The sequence below is a fragment of the Octodon degus genome, unplaced genomic scaffold, assembly GCF_000260255.1.
Source record: "Octodon degus isolate 3935 unplaced genomic scaffold, OctDeg1.0 scaffold00085, whole genome shotgun sequence".
Lineage (NCBI taxonomy): Eukaryota > Metazoa > Chordata > Mammalia > Rodentia > Octodontidae > Octodon > Octodon degus.
The window spans coordinates 2,102,551-2,123,191 of NW_004524661.1; the positions used below are offsets into that span (position 1 = coordinate 2,102,551).

General features: G+C 36.8%; 1 protein-coding gene across 3 annotated transcripts in view; it reads right to left on the minus strand.

Annotated features, from left to right (window-relative positions):
• Fto (FTO, alpha-ketoglutarate dependent dioxygenase) overlaps positions 1-20,641 on the minus strand; it is a 442,060-nt gene that overhangs the window by 243,519 nt on the left and 177,900 nt on the right. For all 3 annotated transcript variants that reach the window (XR_002822291.1, XM_023721791.1, XM_023721790.1), the window contains one exon: positions 10,252-10,395. Coding sequence is in view for 2 of the 3 variants with exons in the window: in XM_023721791.1 (XP_023577559.1) it covers positions 10,252-10,395 (144 nt within the window). In the remaining variant the exon portion in view is untranslated. The remainder of the gene's footprint in view (positions 1-10,251; positions 10,396-20,641) is intronic.

Here is a 20,641-nt window from a genome sequence, read left to right on the forward strand (position 1 = left end):
TGAGAATTATGCTACAGAGACAGACTGCTAAAGAGGGTATACTAAGACTGCTCATCAAGAGGAAAAATCTGTCTCACCCATCCCAGATGCAGAATTACCTCAAAACTATGAAACTCTGATGAAATGAAATAAGAGAACAAAACAAGCTCATAATTCATTATAACATATTCATCCTCAGCTAAAAGAAAACCATTCTTTATTTTCCCATTTATGTATTTGCTAAAGGGTCTCACTACACAGCTTGGACTCGTGGTGATCTTCCTGTTCACAGCTCCCCCAATGCTAGGATTACAGGTGTGTACTACCACATCTGGATTTGTTTACCTGCTCAGCATGTCCGGGGCAGAGCCAGCACAGCATGTAGGACCAGAGATTGAACTCTGGTCCCTGCATTTGCCAAAGCAGACACTTAATCTGCTGTGCTATCTCACCAGCCCCACGTTACTTTTACCTATGGTGATTTTTTTTAATTGTCTTTTTTGGTGTGTATAACAGGGTTTCACTATGTAGTTCAGGCTGGCCTTAAACTCACAGTGATCCTCTTATCTCAGCCTCCAAGTACTAGGATTTATAGGTATGCACCACCACACCTGGCACCTGTGATGATTTTCCTATACAAGATTTAAAAGAGAATTTACAGGCTGACCTGGACAGTGCTGGAAAGTTCTGTGATGCCTTATGTTTATATAGAGTAGATAAAAGGAAATAAAGAATAAATTACTACATTAAAGGACAGATTGCCATTAAAGACTCCAACTCTATCTCTAAAGATCTCCAGATACTTGGTGAAAGACCACTTTTTTTAAAAAAGAAACTTCAATTATTTTCCCAGACCAGAGTTTTCAAGGTCAAAATAAACACAGTGTTTTCATTTTCCAATGTGCTCAAGACACCTTGTCATGAATTCAATAATTCCTTTACAAGCACCTATCACTTTTAAAGTATTTGTTACAGTTTGTGCTTTGTTGTCCCCCAAAGCTTCATGCAGCCATGGGACACAGCTTCTAGAGCTTGTAATTGATTCATAATCTAATGCTGGGATTATAGGTGTACATGCTACACCCACCCTGGGGTGGGTAATCTGCATACAAATGGAAGGAGGGAGAGAGGCTTGCTAGCTTCCACAGCTGCTGCTCCCGCTTCGTTCTTTGCTGTTTTCTGCTGCCATGAGCTGTTGCCCTCTGCAATGCACCACCTTGCCTTAGAGCCAGCTCATTATAGACTGAACCCTCCACAATCTGTGAGCTAAATAAACCCTTCCTTAATTTTGATTGCCAGGTATTTTGTCCAGCAATGAAAGAAAAGTAATTAAGACAGAATTATATTAGTAGCTGCAGAAAATATAAAGCTGAAATAGCCCTTGCTCTTAAGAAATCTAAAATATAAAGGAGTTCACAGAAAATTCCAAGAAAACACAAAAGAACCAAATTTAAAATTGGAACATTAGGGGCTGGGGAGATAGCTCAATGGAATAAGTGCTTGCCTGGCAAGCACAAGGTCCTGAGTTTGATCCTCTGGAACCACAAAAAATAAATGAATTAATTAAAAGAAATAAAAAATTGAAAAAAATAAATAAAAATGGAACATTTAAAGGAGTTAAATGAGAAGAAGTCCCAGTTTAGTAATTTTGGTATAGTAAAGAAGCCAGGAGTTACCAAACATTAAACATGTCATGTGACAAAATATCTTGTGACTCTGAGATATATGTATCTTCTATCAATGAGAACAAGAAAAGAAATTATAAACTGTAGTAGAAGAAGAAAAGTTATACAAGAGTCATCCAAATACAAAGCAAGTAAAAATGTGGTATAAATGTGAACATTTTGAGATGTATAAAATATTGAACTGACATTTGCAACATTCTCTTCAATTGACAAAACTTGGTGATTTCAGTGGATTTTTTCTTCCACTTGTGCATCCAATCACTATCTAATCTACAATAAACAACACAGTATTGGTAGCATTATGCAGTGGCATTCCAACTGCAGAATTAACTTACAGAGAAAGCATGCTAGTTTTATCAAAATTATGAATGTGTAAAGTTATGAACCTCAAATCCAAGTAATGATATAGCTGAAAGAGAACTTTAATTAACTGCACACCGAAAGTCAAGAGATCTATAAATTAGTTCTAAAGGTAAACAATTCAGAAAACAAAACTACAGGTTACTTACCAAAACAGCAAAAAATGACAGATAGTATATGATACCTACTTCCATTTTTCTTAATGGGTAAACAACCAAGGTGCTTAAACTGGTTATATAAAGAAAGAAAGTATAAACACATGTTTGAGTGACAGAGATAATAAAAAAAAAAAAAAAACACCAAAATGGAAATACTGAAAATACAGTTCCTCTAAGAAATAGAACTTGGAGGTTGGTAGCAAGGAGATTTTCACTCTGCAGTTTAAAGCCTCCTCAACTCTTTCGTTATAATAGGAATTTATACTTCCTAGTACTTATCATTACATTTATAAGACAATAATATGGTAAGATATTGACATGAAAATATGTCTAAAAATAATAAAGCAAGAAAGACAGAAAGAAAACATGCCTAGGGCATGTTAAGTTTTTAAAAAGCACTGTTACAGTAATGTATGTAATAGAGTCATACTTATGCTTTTTTAAAAAACCCACAAGAATTCATATGTATGACATACATTAATATTACATTTTTCAGATTTTATAACATGTGTATTTGGGACTCACAGAGAAGGAATTCTCAATTGGTCAAGGAGAGGCAAATAGCAAAATCTGTAAATCTCTGAAATCTGAAATACTTCTGGTCCCACTCATTTTAGATAAAGGATATTCAACCTATACACTTGTGTTAACACTTACAAATAGACCACAGGGGAGAGCAAGGTAAAAAGAACTTTCCTGTGTTAGCTGAGAAAGTTCCAATTGGCTGCATAAAAATATATGTATGTTCTATTATTTGTTTAATTTCTTTTTCCCCACATATTTAAAGAAAAGCAATACTATGACTACATAATCAGTGGATTATATAGTTCAGTGCAAGAAAGAACTGTGGTATCCGAAAAACTAGGATTCAAACAGAAACTTCAGTAGGTATTATTCCTCTCTAAGATTCATTTTCTATTTCTAAAAGAGCTGTACTGAGTTCTAACTCACATACTATACACGTCACTCACCTAAAGAACTGAATTCAGTGTACATTAGTGTGTTCACAAGGTTGTGAAACCACCACCAGAAGCTAATTTCAGAGCCTTTTCGAGCCCTTAAAAAGCAACCCTCCAGTTATCTGCACAACTAATTTGAAGACAATATATAATAGAACAACCATTGTTGAATTTGAAAAAAAGCAACCTCTACCCAGTAGCCGTCAATCTCCAACAATATGATTGTCTCTGAAAAAGTAAGTGGGTACTAGAGTAAGATGACTATCATATGATAATCTTGCTAATTAGCACTAAATATACATGAAAGCTTCCAAAACAATGCACAGCCATCACTAGCCACATATCACGTGCATTTTGGGCAATGTTCATAAAAAAAAAAAAAAAAAAAAAACAGTATGAGAGTAAATCCTTTCAAGTAGCCAGATCCCTTGCCCAGATTCCTGTCCTCAGAGCACGTGTCATAAGTCATGGCCTTCTCTCCGGAGTTCTACTGACTAACAAAAAACCCCAACAGGTAGAAAGTCAAGCAGTACAAGTGCAAGAGTGTCAGCATTTGTGGACATATTTCAGTGCAAAAGTTTCAAGAGGAGAGTTAGTTACATCCTCACCCCTACAGAAATCTGAAATGCAAGAAGCAAACTTTGCAGTTACTGAGAAGTTAAGAGCACCAGAAGTTCACATTGGACAAGCAGTGGAAACTATACTGTCATGTTTCTACTTTTCAAAGTGAGAATAAACATGACAGGTGCTCATTTGGCTGTTCAAGCACTTTCCACTTAAATGGCAATTCCTCAAGCTTACCGACTACAGCCTGAAGTTATAATTTATTACTGTTTCAGTGTTATTCCCTTGCCTCGGCAGAAAGCAGAACACAGCACCTACATTTTAAGGCCCATGAGAGGTAATAAAGTATAATTATTTTCAATTTATGATTAAGCCATAAATTATATGTACGTTTTATTTCAGTTGGTTCAGAGGTTGGGGGAGGAAAGGACTGGGGTGAGAGGGAAGCATAAAAGCCTTTTCCTTTGAATAAAATGTCTAAATTGGAACAAGCTCTACGAACACCTGGAAGATTTACAAAGATGCCACAGTGTACAAGCTACGTCCCAAAGGAACCCCTAGTTCAGAGACTTTACATTTCGTGAGGCCTCTATCCTTCCTGCCCACAGGGTGGAGACTCCCAACTAGAGTGCCTGTGTTGGCTTGAAAACTAGAAGCCATAGCACAGTTTCAGGTTATGCTACATCAAAAGTTCACAGTGCTCTGGGCCTTGTTGCTGCTAAGCCAATGGTATTTCATCGAAGGTGAAACTAATTTGTAAAATACTACTGACCATGCACTTGGCCTCAACCAAAGGAAGTGTGGTCACCACAGAGGTCTGAATCAACAATGACCAGATGTTAACTTTTCTCACCCTCAAGAGCCAACTGGCAAGATTTCCCTTTCTTGCATTAGTTGCTTTATGTGGCTATGAAATACACGTATGGAACACTTAGGTATAAAGCTGACAAAACTCAGGGCATGAAGCAGAATAAGAACTTAACATTCAGCACTCTTACATCACCTCATTACCATCCTGGTTCTCCAAAGTGCCATGACCCTAGTCCCAATCTTTGTAATAAATCCCCATGTTCCAACATAGCTTGCAAGGTACAGTCCTATATGCTGTCAAGGGATGCACAATAACCCTGGTTAAGAAGCATCACAAAGACCCACTGCACAGGGGAGGCAAAGACATACAAAGGTGCTCCCAACACAGAGCCAATCAATATGCAATGCAGGATGTCACCTCACCGAAGATTCTGCAGATACTTCACTACTCTAAATCACTTATGATATTAAGCAAAATCTAAATGAGTAAAGCCATGCATTTCAATTTATTTCTTTTTTCTTTCTTCTGTTTTTATAGTAGAAATTTTGCCAGGCAACAAAAACTTTGAAATAGCTGATTGTGATAGTAACTACAGATAACTGAAAGTGAGATTTACTTGGGTTTAATGGGGAAAAAAACACCACAAAGAAACCACGAATACTGACATGGAGAAAAATAGTAATAATACATTAAGGAGAGCCATGGGGGTTTGCCCCGTATGTTTACCTACCACTCATCTTTGTCCTGATGCATCCCACTCCACACTCAGCTTCTGGTTAATAAACATAATTTGGTTGATGTCTCTTGAACTGTATAATCTGCTCCATAAAAACAAACCCAGTTTGTCTCCAAGCTACTCTTAAGTCCCTAACTCCCTGGTTACATGCAGTCTATGGAAAACAGCTGTGGCAAAGTAAATCATCCTACCCTGAGAAAGACCACAGTGCATTTTTTTTTCCTTTAAGTGTGTTTTGAAGTCCTGGTTGGAAAATTAGTGAAAATTGTAAATCTGTTTGCAAATCTGGTCATGCCTAACTCTGAGATTAGGGCAAAGATTTCAATTTAAAAGTAAAACCGTGACAACCCCAGTTAAGCGTATCCTCAGGCACTGCCAGCAGGGCCGTCACTCACTTCCATGGGCAGTGGATTTATTACAGGTACCCGACACGTTCCCCATCAGACACCCCTGGAGTATTTACTTGAGACAGCAGGGTTCAGTCTGAACTTCCTCTGCAGACCAATATATTATTATAAATTGAGCTAAACTGTTTCCTTTTCATAAGTGCTATGAAGTTCAGATTTCAGATATCAGCATAGGGCTGGGATCCTTCCAAGGAGCTCCTTGTTATTTGGATTTTTTAAAAGTAAAGAGAAAAAGCAGCGTTATATAAAGTTTGCTTTTATTTTTGTTTTCTTTAATGGGAGATAAAGGAAGGCTCATTTTAGAAATTATATATGACATCTTTGTAAGGAAACAGACTCTGAATGCACACTTCAGACTCAGTATTCTACACCTTACACAGTTAGGTGGGATAGCAATTATTTAAACTTGATTTGAAGAGTTAAAAAAGCAAGCAATTTCACATCTTGTGCATAAGCTCCTAAAAAGTAGTAACATGAACTTCTACTAACTATCACTTGCATGAATAAGGGACCCAATGGATATTTTAATGCATATTCTTTATATGTTTCCAAAGACTAATGAAATTATTTAACATTTTCATTATTAACCCCAGTTCTTATACTCTGGGGAAGGCATAATCTTAAAGAGAAACAGAAAGAAGCGACGAAGAGAAAAATCAGCATCTTTTCTCCCCTTCCTCAGAAGCCCTTAGGTGAGCCAGAGGTGTCATGCTGAGAGGGAGGGATGGGGGCACACAAGCCCAGAGCAAAAGTCAGTACCTCAGTAGGGTCAGGAGGGCATCTGGGCATCCAGCTCGGTGCAAAGGCTGATGGGGCACCAGAACTAGACTAGAGTAAAATGACAAGCTCCAATTCATGCTTCGTACAACTGTGTGACCACGGCCAAGTACATCATCTAAACTCAAGTTCTCCTTTCGCAAAGAGTATTTATTTGTTTAGTATTTGTTGTTAGGCACATTAAAAGAACACTTAACATTTCACAGCACACCTATAATCCCAGAATGAGGAATCCCAAGCTGAGGTAAGAGGACCTCAAGTTTAAGACTAGCCTGGGCAACTTGGTCCCTTAGTGAGGCCTATTTCAAAAGAAGACTGGGCATGTAGCTCTGTAGAAAGGTTCTGGGTTCAATCCCCAGAACCATATACACACATGAAAAGAGTGCTTGACTTCTAAGTCCTCAGTTAATGTGGTTCTTATTCATATTGCTACAATGGTACACGTAGCCAAACAAGATTGAAAAGAAATACACCAATCATACATAAATTCTAATTTACATATTTTTCTTCCACATTATGCTTTTCAGAGTTTCCTTTCTCTATAATGAGCACTTACTGCTTTGGTAATCAAAGGAAAACACTTAAGTTGTTAAATGCACAGTAGATAAACTTTTACAATGTGTATCTACTACTTTTATACACAGAAAAAATAATAAAGCTATTTTAAAGGCATCATTCTGGCTTTCATCTATTTTTCTTTTCACTTCCAGGCGTGGGGATTGATCTGTCACACCGGTTCATCCTTCACACTAAATTACAACCCCAGCAGTTTTTTAATATATATATATATATATTTTTTAATTTTGAGGCAAGGTCTTACTAAGTTACTAAAATGTCTTGGCTGGGCTGGATCTTGAACTCTTCCTGCCTCAGCCTACCAAGGTGCTGGAACTGCAAGCATGTGTCAACATACCCAGGTTCTCATCTCTTTTAGAGCTACAAATTACTAATGAAGACTCCTGAATGGGAAAGGGATCAAGTGATTGTGAAAGGGGGAGTTTAAAAAGAATCAAGATGTATATGTATATGTACCAGCTCCCCATGATGAATGCAATCATTAGGTACTGCAAATTTGTACTAGTAAAAATAAAAATTACAAACTGTAAAATGTATCCAAAGGGAAGCCACTTATTGGCTGAAACTGACAACCATAGGCACTCAAACAAAATATCCTAATTTGTGCGGTACATAAAAATGTACCAACAACATTTCTGCCTACAAGTGATACTTAACAATGGAAAAGAAACTTCAGAATAGAAACTCAGTTCCTGAGATCAAACAGAAGAGATTATGAAAAAAAAATTTTAAAAAAGAGTTTATGGAAGAGAATGATCTCAACATTAAGAACATTCCAGAAAGAAATGTCAGTGTAATGAGATCCAGTTGAAATGGTGCCATTCAGAGTGAAAAAAATCATTGCACTGTATGTATATTCTGGTGCCTGCTCTGCTTCATGCTAATGGAGTAACCTTGGGAAAATTACTTAAGCAAAGAATAACCTCTGCCATCTCCCTCTTAAGATTGTTGGGAGACTGATTGCTTATGTGAATCATCTGTACACTGTAAGGCAACAAGCAAATGAAAGGAGCAGATTAAGATCAGTATTCAATACTCTTAAGTGAAGTGACTCAGACCTGCATGTGCAAATATCGTGTTGTCTCCTCAGTGTGAGAACCTGAAGGAGAAAAATGGAATCTGAAGGGTACAACGGATACTGGGGAAAGGGAATGGACTTATTCAGAAGGAGGGAGTTGCTGGGTTGAGAAGGATAGTAGAGGCAGTTGGGGAAGGAGATTTATCTGCATATGGAGTAGGATGGTTTGGACACCTGTACTGTCCATTTCTACAGGTCTACAGAAAGGAGCAGATAATTTGTTTCATCTCCTTTTTCCAACTGATTGTACTTTTTCTCTTCTTCATTTCTTACACATTTCTTTTTTTCTTTCTTCAATTTTACACATATATATCTGGTAGTATGACTAACCGGTTGGAAGATAACACTATGTATTGCAATGGATACTGTGAAATTCTTATTGCTTTGTTGAGTGAAATTCTGTATCACTTGTAATTTTTCTGTTTTCACTCTAGTTTGTACGCTCTTTAAAAATTAAAAAAAAAAAAAAAGGTCAGTATTCAATGAAAGTAGGAATCGTTCCATGAGAATTTAAGAGGTAAAGGGACACAGCATTAAGCACCACTAAATCACTGTATGAAAAAGTCTCTATATAACCACCTTTCAGCCCTCCTGCAGACATTAAGAAATCTCAGACTGGTATCACTGCATAGTTAACACTTCTCTAAAAGTTACTGATCTTTCTTTTTTAAAATAAAGACAGAGATCAACAACAAAGAAAAGTAATAAGAACTTAATACTGTTTCAGTTTCCCTATGTTTATATTTCCAAAATCCTTTGGACTATGTGACTATGTCCAAGTGATACAGGTTTTCCAATTTAAAACAGTGGCATGAAATCTTCATTTAAAATAAATCTTATTTTAAAATGTATCCCAAAGATGAGTGGCACACATCTAAAACAACCAGCTGATTAGGAGGCTTAGATAGGAAGATCTTAAGTTTAAGCCCAGGCTAGGCAACTTAGATTAGATCCTGTCCCAAAATTTAACAGTAAATAAAATGAGCTGTGCTTGTAACCAAGTGGTATGTAGCATTTATCTAGCAAGTATACAACCCTGGGTTTGATACCCATCACAATAAATGTTTAAGTAAATAAATGTATTTATTTATATCAGTGAAAGAAAACAATACCAAGTTTATTTAGAGGGAAACAGTGTAGAAAAAATAGTACAGGTAGCAGGTGGATAAGGCAAGAACCTAGAAACTGATGTGCAAAGAACTAAAAACTGGAAAATGTCAAAGAGCTTTACATACGCTAAGTTATTTCAAGGAAAGGACAAAGATTTACATACCTTCACTATTTCCCCCAGGACCTAGTTACCTGGTACCTGGAATACACAGGACTATACACATACCAAATTAAGTAAGAATTACTTCTTATCATAAACACTGGGCTGAGTTCTGGTTCTTCCTGGCTCCAAAACCAACATATCAGTAGATTTCCCCAGACAGATCAGAATGAGATAAACCTTAGATAATCAGACAGTGGGGCCAAAGTAAAAAAATAAGCCCTAAGGAACTTTGTGAGCAAAAAAAGATACTGCTTGACACTGCAATGGGAAACAAATAGTCCCAAAACAGAACAAAAACTTTACAGTGCAGAGGAGCACAAGTAAAGCCCCTGTGCTCCATAGCTTCAGTTAAGCTAATCACAACCGAAACAGTGTTTCCCAAACAAATAAAGGACAAGCAGAAAAATCCTGTCCTCAGGTCAATGTTTCTGAGAGGAAACTCAACTTCAAAAGCAGCTCCAGAAAGCTAAGGAAGTTGAGGCCACCCCAAGCATGTTAGCAAGACCCAGCCCTGATTAATTATACCCTTACTACCCAAGTGAGGAAAAACAGTACTGTCACTAGAAAACACATACACACAAGCAAATGTTTTTCAAAGATACACTGGCAAGTTGAGCTGGATGACTTAGTAATTCTGATGGAGAACCATGAAAGTAGTATATTTGAGAACTCCAAATGCAGTAAATATTTAAAATGAAAAGAAAAGCAACTTTTTGGAATTTAGCGGTATCTTTAAAAAAAAAAAGTTATCTATTCTCATACAAATGACCCATTATTAATACAGAATGCTCAAAACAGTTATTTCAAAAGATGTATTAAAATATGCATGCAATAATCCAAATACAGATACTACAGCACTGATTATAATTCTGATCTTCTTGAGATTACCAAGCATAAAATAGCAGTCTCCTTGGTGAAGGGGTATTGCCAAACCAGGCGTCTCTATATCCCAGGAGATCTTAAAACCAACATGCCAGGTAGCCGGATCTCTGCCTTCCAGATGAGAATCCTCCTTACTTTCTCCTTCAGAGTCTGTCAAAAGAAATGAAAGTGATCAGGAAAAGAAAAAGTAAACTAAACCTCAGAGTACTACAACTGTTTTCTTAGAAATAATTGATATTTTAGTAAGGTACCGATATTAATTACTTCTTCCTTGTCATTTTTTTAAAGATTAAATGTTTTTAATGTACCATGTACAGTCTCATCAAAAACATTAATTAAAATAAGGAAACAACCACTGATAGAGCAAGGAAGATAAAAAATTGTTTTATTCCATTTTAAATAAATAAATTAGACATTCTGAATAAAATGGATAGTTTTAAAGGATGATATTAATTACCAAAAGCAATTTAGGAAGAAGTACAAGAGCTAAACAAACCACAGAAGGGCACAGAAGAAGTTATCAAGGAATTCCATCACAGAAAAACACAAGCAGAGTTTCAAAGACTTCACTACTACACAATTAAAGAATGGACATTTTTCAATGTACTTTAAATTTTTTTTTTCTTTTTTGCAGAACCAGGGATTGAACTCAGGCCCTTGCACATGCAAGGCAAGTGCTTATTCTGCTGAGCTATCTCCCTGGCCCCATACTTTAAATTCTTTAAGAGCACAGTAACTTCTAAATTCCTTTCATGAAAATAATATGTATCAAAACTCAAAAACAAAAACACACACATATACAAACCAGTGTTACATCTGAACATCAATGTAAGAGGCTTGGAGTCAAGCCTCTGGTGACACAAAAATAACTAATAAAATATACCATCCTTTCATGAAAAAAATCATTTTGTTGAGACAAAATAGGAATAGATGAGGGCCAGTCAGACAGTGCAGCAGATTAAAGCGCCTGCTTAGGCAGATGCAGAGTATGGGAGTTCTATACCCGGCCTGCTGTGTCTCAGGGCTTGCTGAGACAGCAACTGAGACTGGGCATGGTGGCATGCACCTAAGCCAACGCTTAGGAGGCTGAAAACAGGAGAATCACTACAAGTCCAATCTGTGTAGTGAGCTCCTATAGATCCTGTACTAAATACATAAAATCAGTGTAATTCTAAAAAAATAAAGGAATAGATGGACATGTTGTCAACATGATAAAATATAGACCCATCTCGATTCCAAAGCTAGCATCATTTTTTAATAGAGGAATGTCAGAAACATTCCCATAGTTAAGAATTAGAAAAGGTTGTGGCACCACAGTGATTTATCCTTAATTCTGGTAGGAAGAGCCAACCTCTGGAGATGCCTAACAGAGTGGCCCAACTTACACAAAATAAAAGATACAAAAGTTTAAACAACAATGTGCAGGTGATATCATTTATCAGCAAGTCAATGATGAAAATATCCCTTTCAGTAGGCAAATTTTAAAATGCTAAACGCGAAATTAAATCACAATAATTAATAACCTCTAAAATATAAATGAATACCTAATTTATTAAAAAATGCTTACAATGGTAGTTGGGCCCAAAAGAAGGTTGTGACAGACGTACAAACTTAATGATGCTCTTGGACATGAAAATTAAATATCGTGAAACCCCAAATTTACTCATAAGTTTGACTTAATCAAAATAAAGATCAACAAGACTGCTTTTTAGATGAGTTGGTCGTGTTGGCAACTAACCAACTCTGTTGTTACGGCAGTCCCCCATCCAGCTTAGTAATTAAGCTGGAGTTTACCTTAGTAAACTGCAGAACTCACAGTAGATACCAGAAAATAGAGATATGACTGAATCCTATAAATACTGTTTCTTCCTATATCTATGTACCTAGGATGAAATTTAATTTTTAAATTCATCACAGTAAGAGATAACATCATAAAAATAATACCTCTAAATATCATTTACCTTTTCACTTAAAGGAGGCATTTTACAATCTCTCGAGCATATCCAAATTACCAGTGCCACTACTCTCGCACTTTGGTGCCATTAAGTAAAATATGAATTACTGACCACAGGCACCGCAATATAACAACGCGGATCTGATCACAAGCGGGCTGCCAAGTGACTGGCAAGCAGACGGTGTGCACAGCAAGCATATGCTGGACAAGGGCACGACTCACATCTCCGCAGGGAGGAGTAGAATGCCAGGAGATTTCCTCGCACTATGTAGGCAAGGGGCGTGAAATTTAACATTTACGAATTCTTTGTGCCTGGAATTTGCCATTGAGTAATTTTGGACTGAAGTTCACAAGAGGTAATTGAAACTGCGAACACTGAAGTCAAAGATAAGGAGGGACTATATATACTGGCAAATACAAACAGGAAGGAATGTTTATCTTAATATGTGAAGAGCTCTTACAGATCAGTAAGATTAGGATCAATAGCCCAAGAGGAAAATGGGCAAATGTTATACAGACAAAACACATGAAAGGAAACAAAACCAGGGACTGGGAAGTGGCTCACTGGCAGAGAGCGTGCCTAGCACATGCAAGGCCTGGGCTGATCCCTAACATTACCCACCCCCCAAAAAAGGAAAAGAAAAGAAGCTCATAAACATGTTTCAACTTATTCATGTAAAAGAAATGCAGATTAAAGTCATAAAGAGATATATTTCACCTATGAAATCAGGTGTGTGTGTTTTTACAAATATCTAGAAAATACAGTGTTAGAGTATAGCAAATAGCACTTCAATACTCTCTGTAGAGGAAGGTCAATTTCTCATTACTACTGCCAATTCATAATTGCAAATGCATAAACCCTTTGACCTTTATAAAGAATTTCACTTTTAGAAAAGTATACCAGGGTCAGCCAAATAGCTCAGCGGATTAAAGCGCCTGCTTAGGCAGAGGAAGGGGCCAGGAATTTGATCCCTGCATCTGCCATGCCAGCCCTGCCCCCAAGGGCACACGGAGACTGTGGTTGAGACTGGGTGTGGTGGCACACGCCTATAATCCCAGCACTTGGGAGGCTGTAAACAGGCAGATCACCCTGAGTCCGATTTACACAGTTGAGACCCTGTACACCCTGTCCTAAACACAAAAAGACAGACAGACAGACAGACAGACAGACAGACAGACAGACAGACAGACAGAGTATACCAAATCCCTATGTGCAGAAGATAAAAAATGACTATGAGCAAGGATTTGGAGGCTATGAATGCAGAAACAGTGCATAAAGGAAGTAGAAGGCGTACACTCTCAGTCTTGTGAGACTAGCCCTACAGAAAAGATTTTAAAGTTCTTTTAAGAAATAGTTACTGAGCACTTCCTATATATTAAGCACAGTTCCAGGCGCTTAGGCTCCACCTGACTGAGACAAGAGCAGTGCCCAAACTGCAGCATTCCTCCCAGGGACTCTGTCAATGGTCCACTGGTTACTCTTGAAGGAGACATTTTTAATTTAAATTCCACCAGACTTCAAACTGTTCTACTAAACTCTGATCTTACCAGGTCACGGTCCATTTTTCTGTTTCATCCATATCTAAAGCCCTAGTGACTGGCACAGAGAAGGCACTCAATCAACACCTCTACCAAACTTTGCTTAAACAAAATGGTGTTTCGGTTGACACTCGGCATAGTCTGTACCACGCTCAACAGTAGGGAAAGAAACTATCTCAAACAAAATCAAAGAACATAATATATTGTAACAATGAAAACAAGGATGACAGAAGGGAAAGCACTCATGGAGATGGTAAGATTTAGATTTGCAGAGAATAAAAGTAATGAAACAAGGTAAAAAGATGGCAAAGTTGTGTGCAATCAAAATGGACAAGAAAGCATATTTTACTTAAGCTACATCATGTACACAGCACATACATGATCGAAAACATGAATTCTGGATAGCATACACCTATATATAGAATCACTAAATTCTGAGTATCTTAATCTCCAATAACCATATACAATGGTCAAAAGCAATAAAACAATAAGGGGGGAGAACTTCCTCCTTAAGACTATTCATAATGTGAATGAAACTAATGTGAACTTTCACCAAGTAAGTATAATGAGAAAAAAAAAAAAAAAAAAGACCGAAAAATCCACATTCACAATCTCTGCAAAAAAGAAATGCTACTAAAGGACACATCCAACTTCAGATATTCTTCACTTCTCTAAATTTATAATCTAAAATCTAACACTGCCACATAAACAAAATTGCATCCTTTTTCTACTTTGTTCTTCTAATACATGTTCTCTCAATTACTTTTCTGGTTAAAAGTAAATTTTAGTAGATTAGAGAATAACATCATGTCATAGGAAGCCCAAAGTCCTATCTTCAATTAATTCAAAAAACTATTTTAAAAGAATCCTTTGGAATAGGGATGATCAATATCTTAAATATCAGGGGACATGACTGTCTTTTTGTGGCCTGTTTGAGCTCTGGTAGCGAAGAATTCTAAAATGTTCTCTAGACTTAGGAGAGAAGGTGATAAATCAATTACTGGTTCTGTCAGGGTACTGGGAGGGTTAGTGGCACTAGAAGCTGCTCTCTGTGTCTGATGGCATTCTACAGGCACGTCTCCTCTATACAAAATATATACTCACACTGGAAACTGTCAGAATTCATCTGAACTATGGCTTGTAAGACAGAAAATAATTCACAAAGGCATGTAGCGTCACTTGTACTGTTTTAACACATCTAAAGTAGTTGACAATAGACAAAAGCACTTTGTAAAAAAAAAAAAAATAAGTTAAAATTCCTAGCCATTCTTGAACTATAAGATCTGATATCCCTGCATCAGCCACAGAAGTTAAAGGTGAGCAGCTCCCACACTTGTGTATAGGACATTTCCGCTGATCACTCTTCTGTGGCACCTACGTGGACTCCAGAGCAGTCTGTAAACCTCGCTCTTAAAGTTGGAACACAGAACCCACAGGCAGTCAGGCCTGCTTTTGTAAATAAAGTTTAGCCAGAACACAGCCATGCTCATTCAGTTACATACTCTCCCTGGTTTCTTTCATACATAATAGCAAGGCTGAATAATCAAAACAAAAACTGCAAGACTTAGGAAGCCCAAAATTTTTATTATCTAACCCTTTACAGAAAACACTCTCCAATTCCATCTCCAAAGTCTTGGTATCTGTTTGATAGAGATGTTTAGCATACATATTAATGAAGAGGCTGAGACAATACAAAACAATAAAGATGTAATGTGGCTAATATCTAATGCTGTAACATGACTAATAGCATAAAACATAATAAAGCAATTAATGTTACATTAGTTAATAACCATACCAATTAGCAAAGTGTTATGAGAAGTCATATGATTCTATGAGTGCTATCCCAAGTCTTCAGAATGCTTTATTCCAATGATTCTTGCAGGAGATGCAACAAATAGCACACACACACACACACACACACACACACACACACAAAAGAAATCTTTCAAGGTGTTTTCTATATACTTGTCTTGTTCGAATCAAAGGTAACCTTAAAAAGGAATGATTTTTAAATTTAAGAGACAATGCTTCTCAGATACTTTTAACACCCTTGAGTCTGAACCTTCTACTAAGTGATCTTTGTAACAGGCTGGTCTGCTACTTTTCAGTCTAACTTTCATCCTGGCACTTTTCTCAATCTGGCACTGATAAAGTCCTGAACAACAAGAGACAGCAATTCCAATCAGTGTTTCCTGGTGTCTCCCATAAATCCAGCACCTCTGAAATGTGCTCATTAAAATGATGTTGTGTTGAGGGCTTTGGGCTGCAAAGGGAGAAGTTGTATGTCTGATAAATATTTTATTGCTTAAGTATAATGTTACTCACTTTCTCAGTAAAGTCAACTTGTAATTATCTACAGCAACTGCAACTGATTACTCTTGCCCCGTGTTATTTTGGAAACAAGCAGAGGCAATGGGTTCCTACTTGCCCTTTTAAGCTTCAGCAAAATTGGAGCTTTTAGTGTCTCAGTGTCTTTGGTGCACTCCCAGCTCCCACAATCCAAAATGTTAAAAAAAAAAAAAAAAAAGTAAATGATACAACAAAAATACAAAAGAATGCCAATCTTAAAAATCAAGTTTAAAATGTCCAGATCTTCTCAAAACAACTAGTCTGTTTAACTGTCACACTAATTAGCTTTCGAGAAAAAAAGATTCCATTTAATTAAGGATTAATGTCATCAATTATTTTTGTTTACACTTTTAATACTATATGAAACCACAGTTATACTAGAAAGACAGAAGCCTCAGCATGACAGTATAGTGCTATCAGATAAAATGTACTCAAAAAACTACCATATTAAATAAAATACATAATTAATTACACGTCACTAATTTTCATGAGATATAATTATATATTAATCACCACAAATTTAAAAAAGGGTCCATTTCTGAACCTCTATTTCCTTTTAGCTAAAAGGGAGTATTTCTAAGACTTCCACCAAAATAATTATATTTTCTGCTTCCTTGACCTCCACATCTAGAAGGCCCTACAAGAGCAGGTTCTTGAGGCAGAAGAAATTCAAAAGTTAAACATGGTCAATTAGTAATGCTGTCTTATCTGGCCAGTGTGGAACTATGGCATTCTAGGGCCTAGGATAGGAATTATTGTTGTTGTTGTTTTGTTAAAGAAAAAGCTGGAGAGAGACAAAAGGGGAAAGTGGCAGGAAAGACACATTCTCAAAGGGAAATGGAATGTGTGTGTGTGTGTGTGTGCATGCACATGTGTGTGTACACATGTGTGTGTTTAACTATAAGAACACAATCAGTTCTGGGTTGCAGGAATGTCACATGGACCTCATGGACTTGCAAGAAAAGAGGTAGAAAGGTATCCCACAGACCCATGTGCTAGTGAGTGACACCAAAACCTTTATAATGGGTCAGATTTGTTTTCCAGAATGATCTCTCTGGAAGGTAAAAGCAAGCTACTCTGTGCAGACTTCATTTACTTTTTCTGGACAAGGTCTCAAAGTCATGGCAAATGGGTACCATATCAGCCAGAGAACATTTAAGAAACATGACAGGAGAAGCACATTCATAAGAAAGGAAATTTAGCCAAAGACGGGCTGCTGTGCCAGAGATCTTCTTCAGAAGTGCTTTCCTTGATTGTTTAGGAAGAACAAGATGTCAAGCCTGCTGCCAACACAGGTCATACACCTTTCTCAGCTAGTGAGGAATGAACAGTCTGAAGAAATGGAGAATATAGAAAAGTTTGAAAGGAGGAAAAGTTAATCAGCCTCAGCTCAGAATCTTTTACAAGAAGCTGGGCCTGTGTGCCTTGAAACGACAATTCAAGAAAACGAAGTCCCTTGACAGGGATAAATTGTAAAATTAATTATAAGTTTTCTGGGATTTCAGGTGAAATACCGAGAACTCTTTACGGAAATATCTAAGGCCCTTCAACATGCTGTCTAGCTCTGTCAGTTTTCAGATTAAGTATTTCGGGAAAAAAATTCAAGATAAAAATATTCACATATATAGGAGACCCTCATTACATCATGTTCATGGACTTAGGGGGAAAAGTGAAAGTGAGAAAAGGAGAGAAAAATTGCTTTGGGGGCCCTTGAATAAAGCTTCAAAATCATGACATTATGTGAAGTAAAACATAAAATAAGGAAAGGAAGCAAGATACTTCTCAACAATGTGGTCTCCAACTCTGAGCTTATAACAATAGAAGATCTCATTCCTGGGCAACTTTAGGAAGATGCGGAGAGTGTTTTGGAGACTTACAGAACACTTTCATATTGTGCATAATAAAGAAGACCAGAACCAAACAAGCTTAATCAAAAGATAATTATTTGCTCAACCAGCTTTGAGTAAAGTTTTATCCAGGGTTCAAAATGCATATCCACAAACCAGTGTCCCTCTTTCTCAATCCCTATGAAAAAAGGTGGCTGTGGACACAAAAGGCAGGGGCAGGTAGGTATTTGGAAACCATGAGGTAGAAGAGAAAGGGTGCAGCACATACTAATCAAACAAGGTCTATCTGAAGTCAGTGAGATCGCTGGCAAACAGGTCTATCTGAAGTCAGTGAGATCGCTGGTCTTAGCACTGAGATAACGCCTTACCATTTAAAATTAAGCCTGTTTAGCTGCAGTAAGGCTGTTTACCTGCTATCAAAAGAATGCTAATACTGCAGGGATTGCAGCTGCAGAAATTAATAGGTTTTGGACAGTGGCCACACTGTTACCAAACAGTACATATTTCTCAAGAACAGCAAATACATAAAGATCAGAGTATACAGTAATGAAATTTAGACTAAAAGAACAATGAAAAGGATCAAGGGATCAAACGGTTGTTTGAAAGGATGGGACGGGATGTGGGGAGAGGGGCAAATGATAGGGACGTGAGAGAAAGAGGAAATATAAAGGCTCAAGATGTGAATGTACGTACATATACCAATCCCCCCACAGGAAGCTATTTACGATGACATCATAAACACAAAGTAATAAACAGTTGAGGAGAAAAAGAAAAACAGATACTAATTTAGAGCAACATGAGCAACAAATTTGATGATAAAATAGACAATATATCAACCACTGTTAATCAGCTATTCTTTGAAAATCTCTAACATATATACTGTTGTATGTTGCTGTTTCTTTGTTTCTGATTTTTATTCTTGCTTTGCTTTTACTTTTCAAAATAAAATAAAATTTAAAAAAATAATTTAGAACAAGAAATATTCATTTTCCATTATTTGAACACACTAAAAAGCAATATGTAAATCATACCTTGAAGAATCTTGCTAATTCAAGCATGCATAAAATGAGTTATAAGTTTAGAGTTAGGACAGTGTTTACAGTAGACACTGGGGAAGAGTATTTCTAGAATGTGTATTGTTTTATTTCTTGATTTGGGTGGTAGAGACATTCACTCAGTGGCAATTAGTCAAAATATGTTAAAACATTTACATTTTACTTTTAAAAAGTCAACACACAGGTTGGAAGATAAAGTTTAGGAAATCTTACAAAGGAGATAAAAATTCAAACAGAAAATATTAACAATTAGAAGTTCAACAATTAAATCATGGAATCCAAAGAGAGGACAAAATTGGAGAGGATGAAAACAGTTAAAGTAATTCAACAAAATGTTCAGCAACTGAAGGATATGCATTTTCATATTGAAAGAGCTAAAAATGGCAGCATATGAGATGAAAAAGTATCACTGTGATATCGTAAGAGTAGAAAAGCATCCACAAGACAGTAACATAGAATGAAAAAAAATGAGAACTCTCAACAAGAAGATAATGATAGTGATGCAACGTCCTCACAATTCTGAAGAAAAATTATTTTCTACCAACATTTCCATACACAAAGGCTATACACACATTGTTATGGTTTAAATATGAAATGTGTCTCCTTCCTCAAACTCACGTTTTCAGAAGGTGACTGGATCACAGGGGTGTTAACTCCATTGTCAGTGATGACCACAGCCAAATGTGTAATTACGGGACAGGGCTTGGTTGGAGGAAGCAGGTCATGAGAGGAGTAACTCTAAAGGGTGTGTCTTCTTTCTGGCTCTTTTCCAACCCTCTCTGCTTCCCGGCTGTCACAAGATGAGCCTCTTCCCCATTCCACACCTTTCTGCTATTCTCTTCCTGCTTGGATGCCAACCAAGTGCAGTGAAAGCTCTGAAATTCTGAATCAAGATAAATCTTTCTATCTTTCAATTGTGTATTCAGATTTTTTGTCAGAGCAACAAAAAGCTGACTGATACAACTTTTAAAGTACAATGAAGATGACGTAAGGCATTCAAAGTCACAATAATTTATGTCTTCATAAGTTAGTCAAATAAAGTGAAAGACCTAGGATGCAAGACTCTGAAGAATAGACAAAGGAAATATGTGAAAACAATCCTCTGGATTAAGATGAAGACATAACACAAAACGGGAAAGCCACATATCATGCATAGAAAGCAACCAGTCCTGGCCTGAAGAGACAGGAAGACTGTAGAAGACATTCCTACAAGACAAGAAACTGACAAAACATCTGATGATTCTGAAGCACTTGAGGAGAGTTAAACAACCAGTTAGGGAGCTTAGAATATAATAAGTGGTGAGTACAAAACAGCTATCCAAAAATCCAAAATCCAAGGCCAAAATTACAGAAAAAATTACAAGGTAAACTGACAACAAATGAATATAATCTCGGAACTGCATTTTCACTGACATGATAACTACAAAGGCTGAAAATGCTAGTACAATCAAAATTATAACACATCTATAATGGGAACATAGAGAAATCAGAAGAGCATGCACATGTAGGCAGGCAGGCAGAGAAAAGAAAGATAAGTAAATTCTTCATTTCCATATCTTGAAGCCAACAGAAAATGCTTAACACGAAGTATTTTACTACTTTCCAATAGCACTGACAGAAAGATTAGAAATGACCGCCTCAGGGGAAATGAA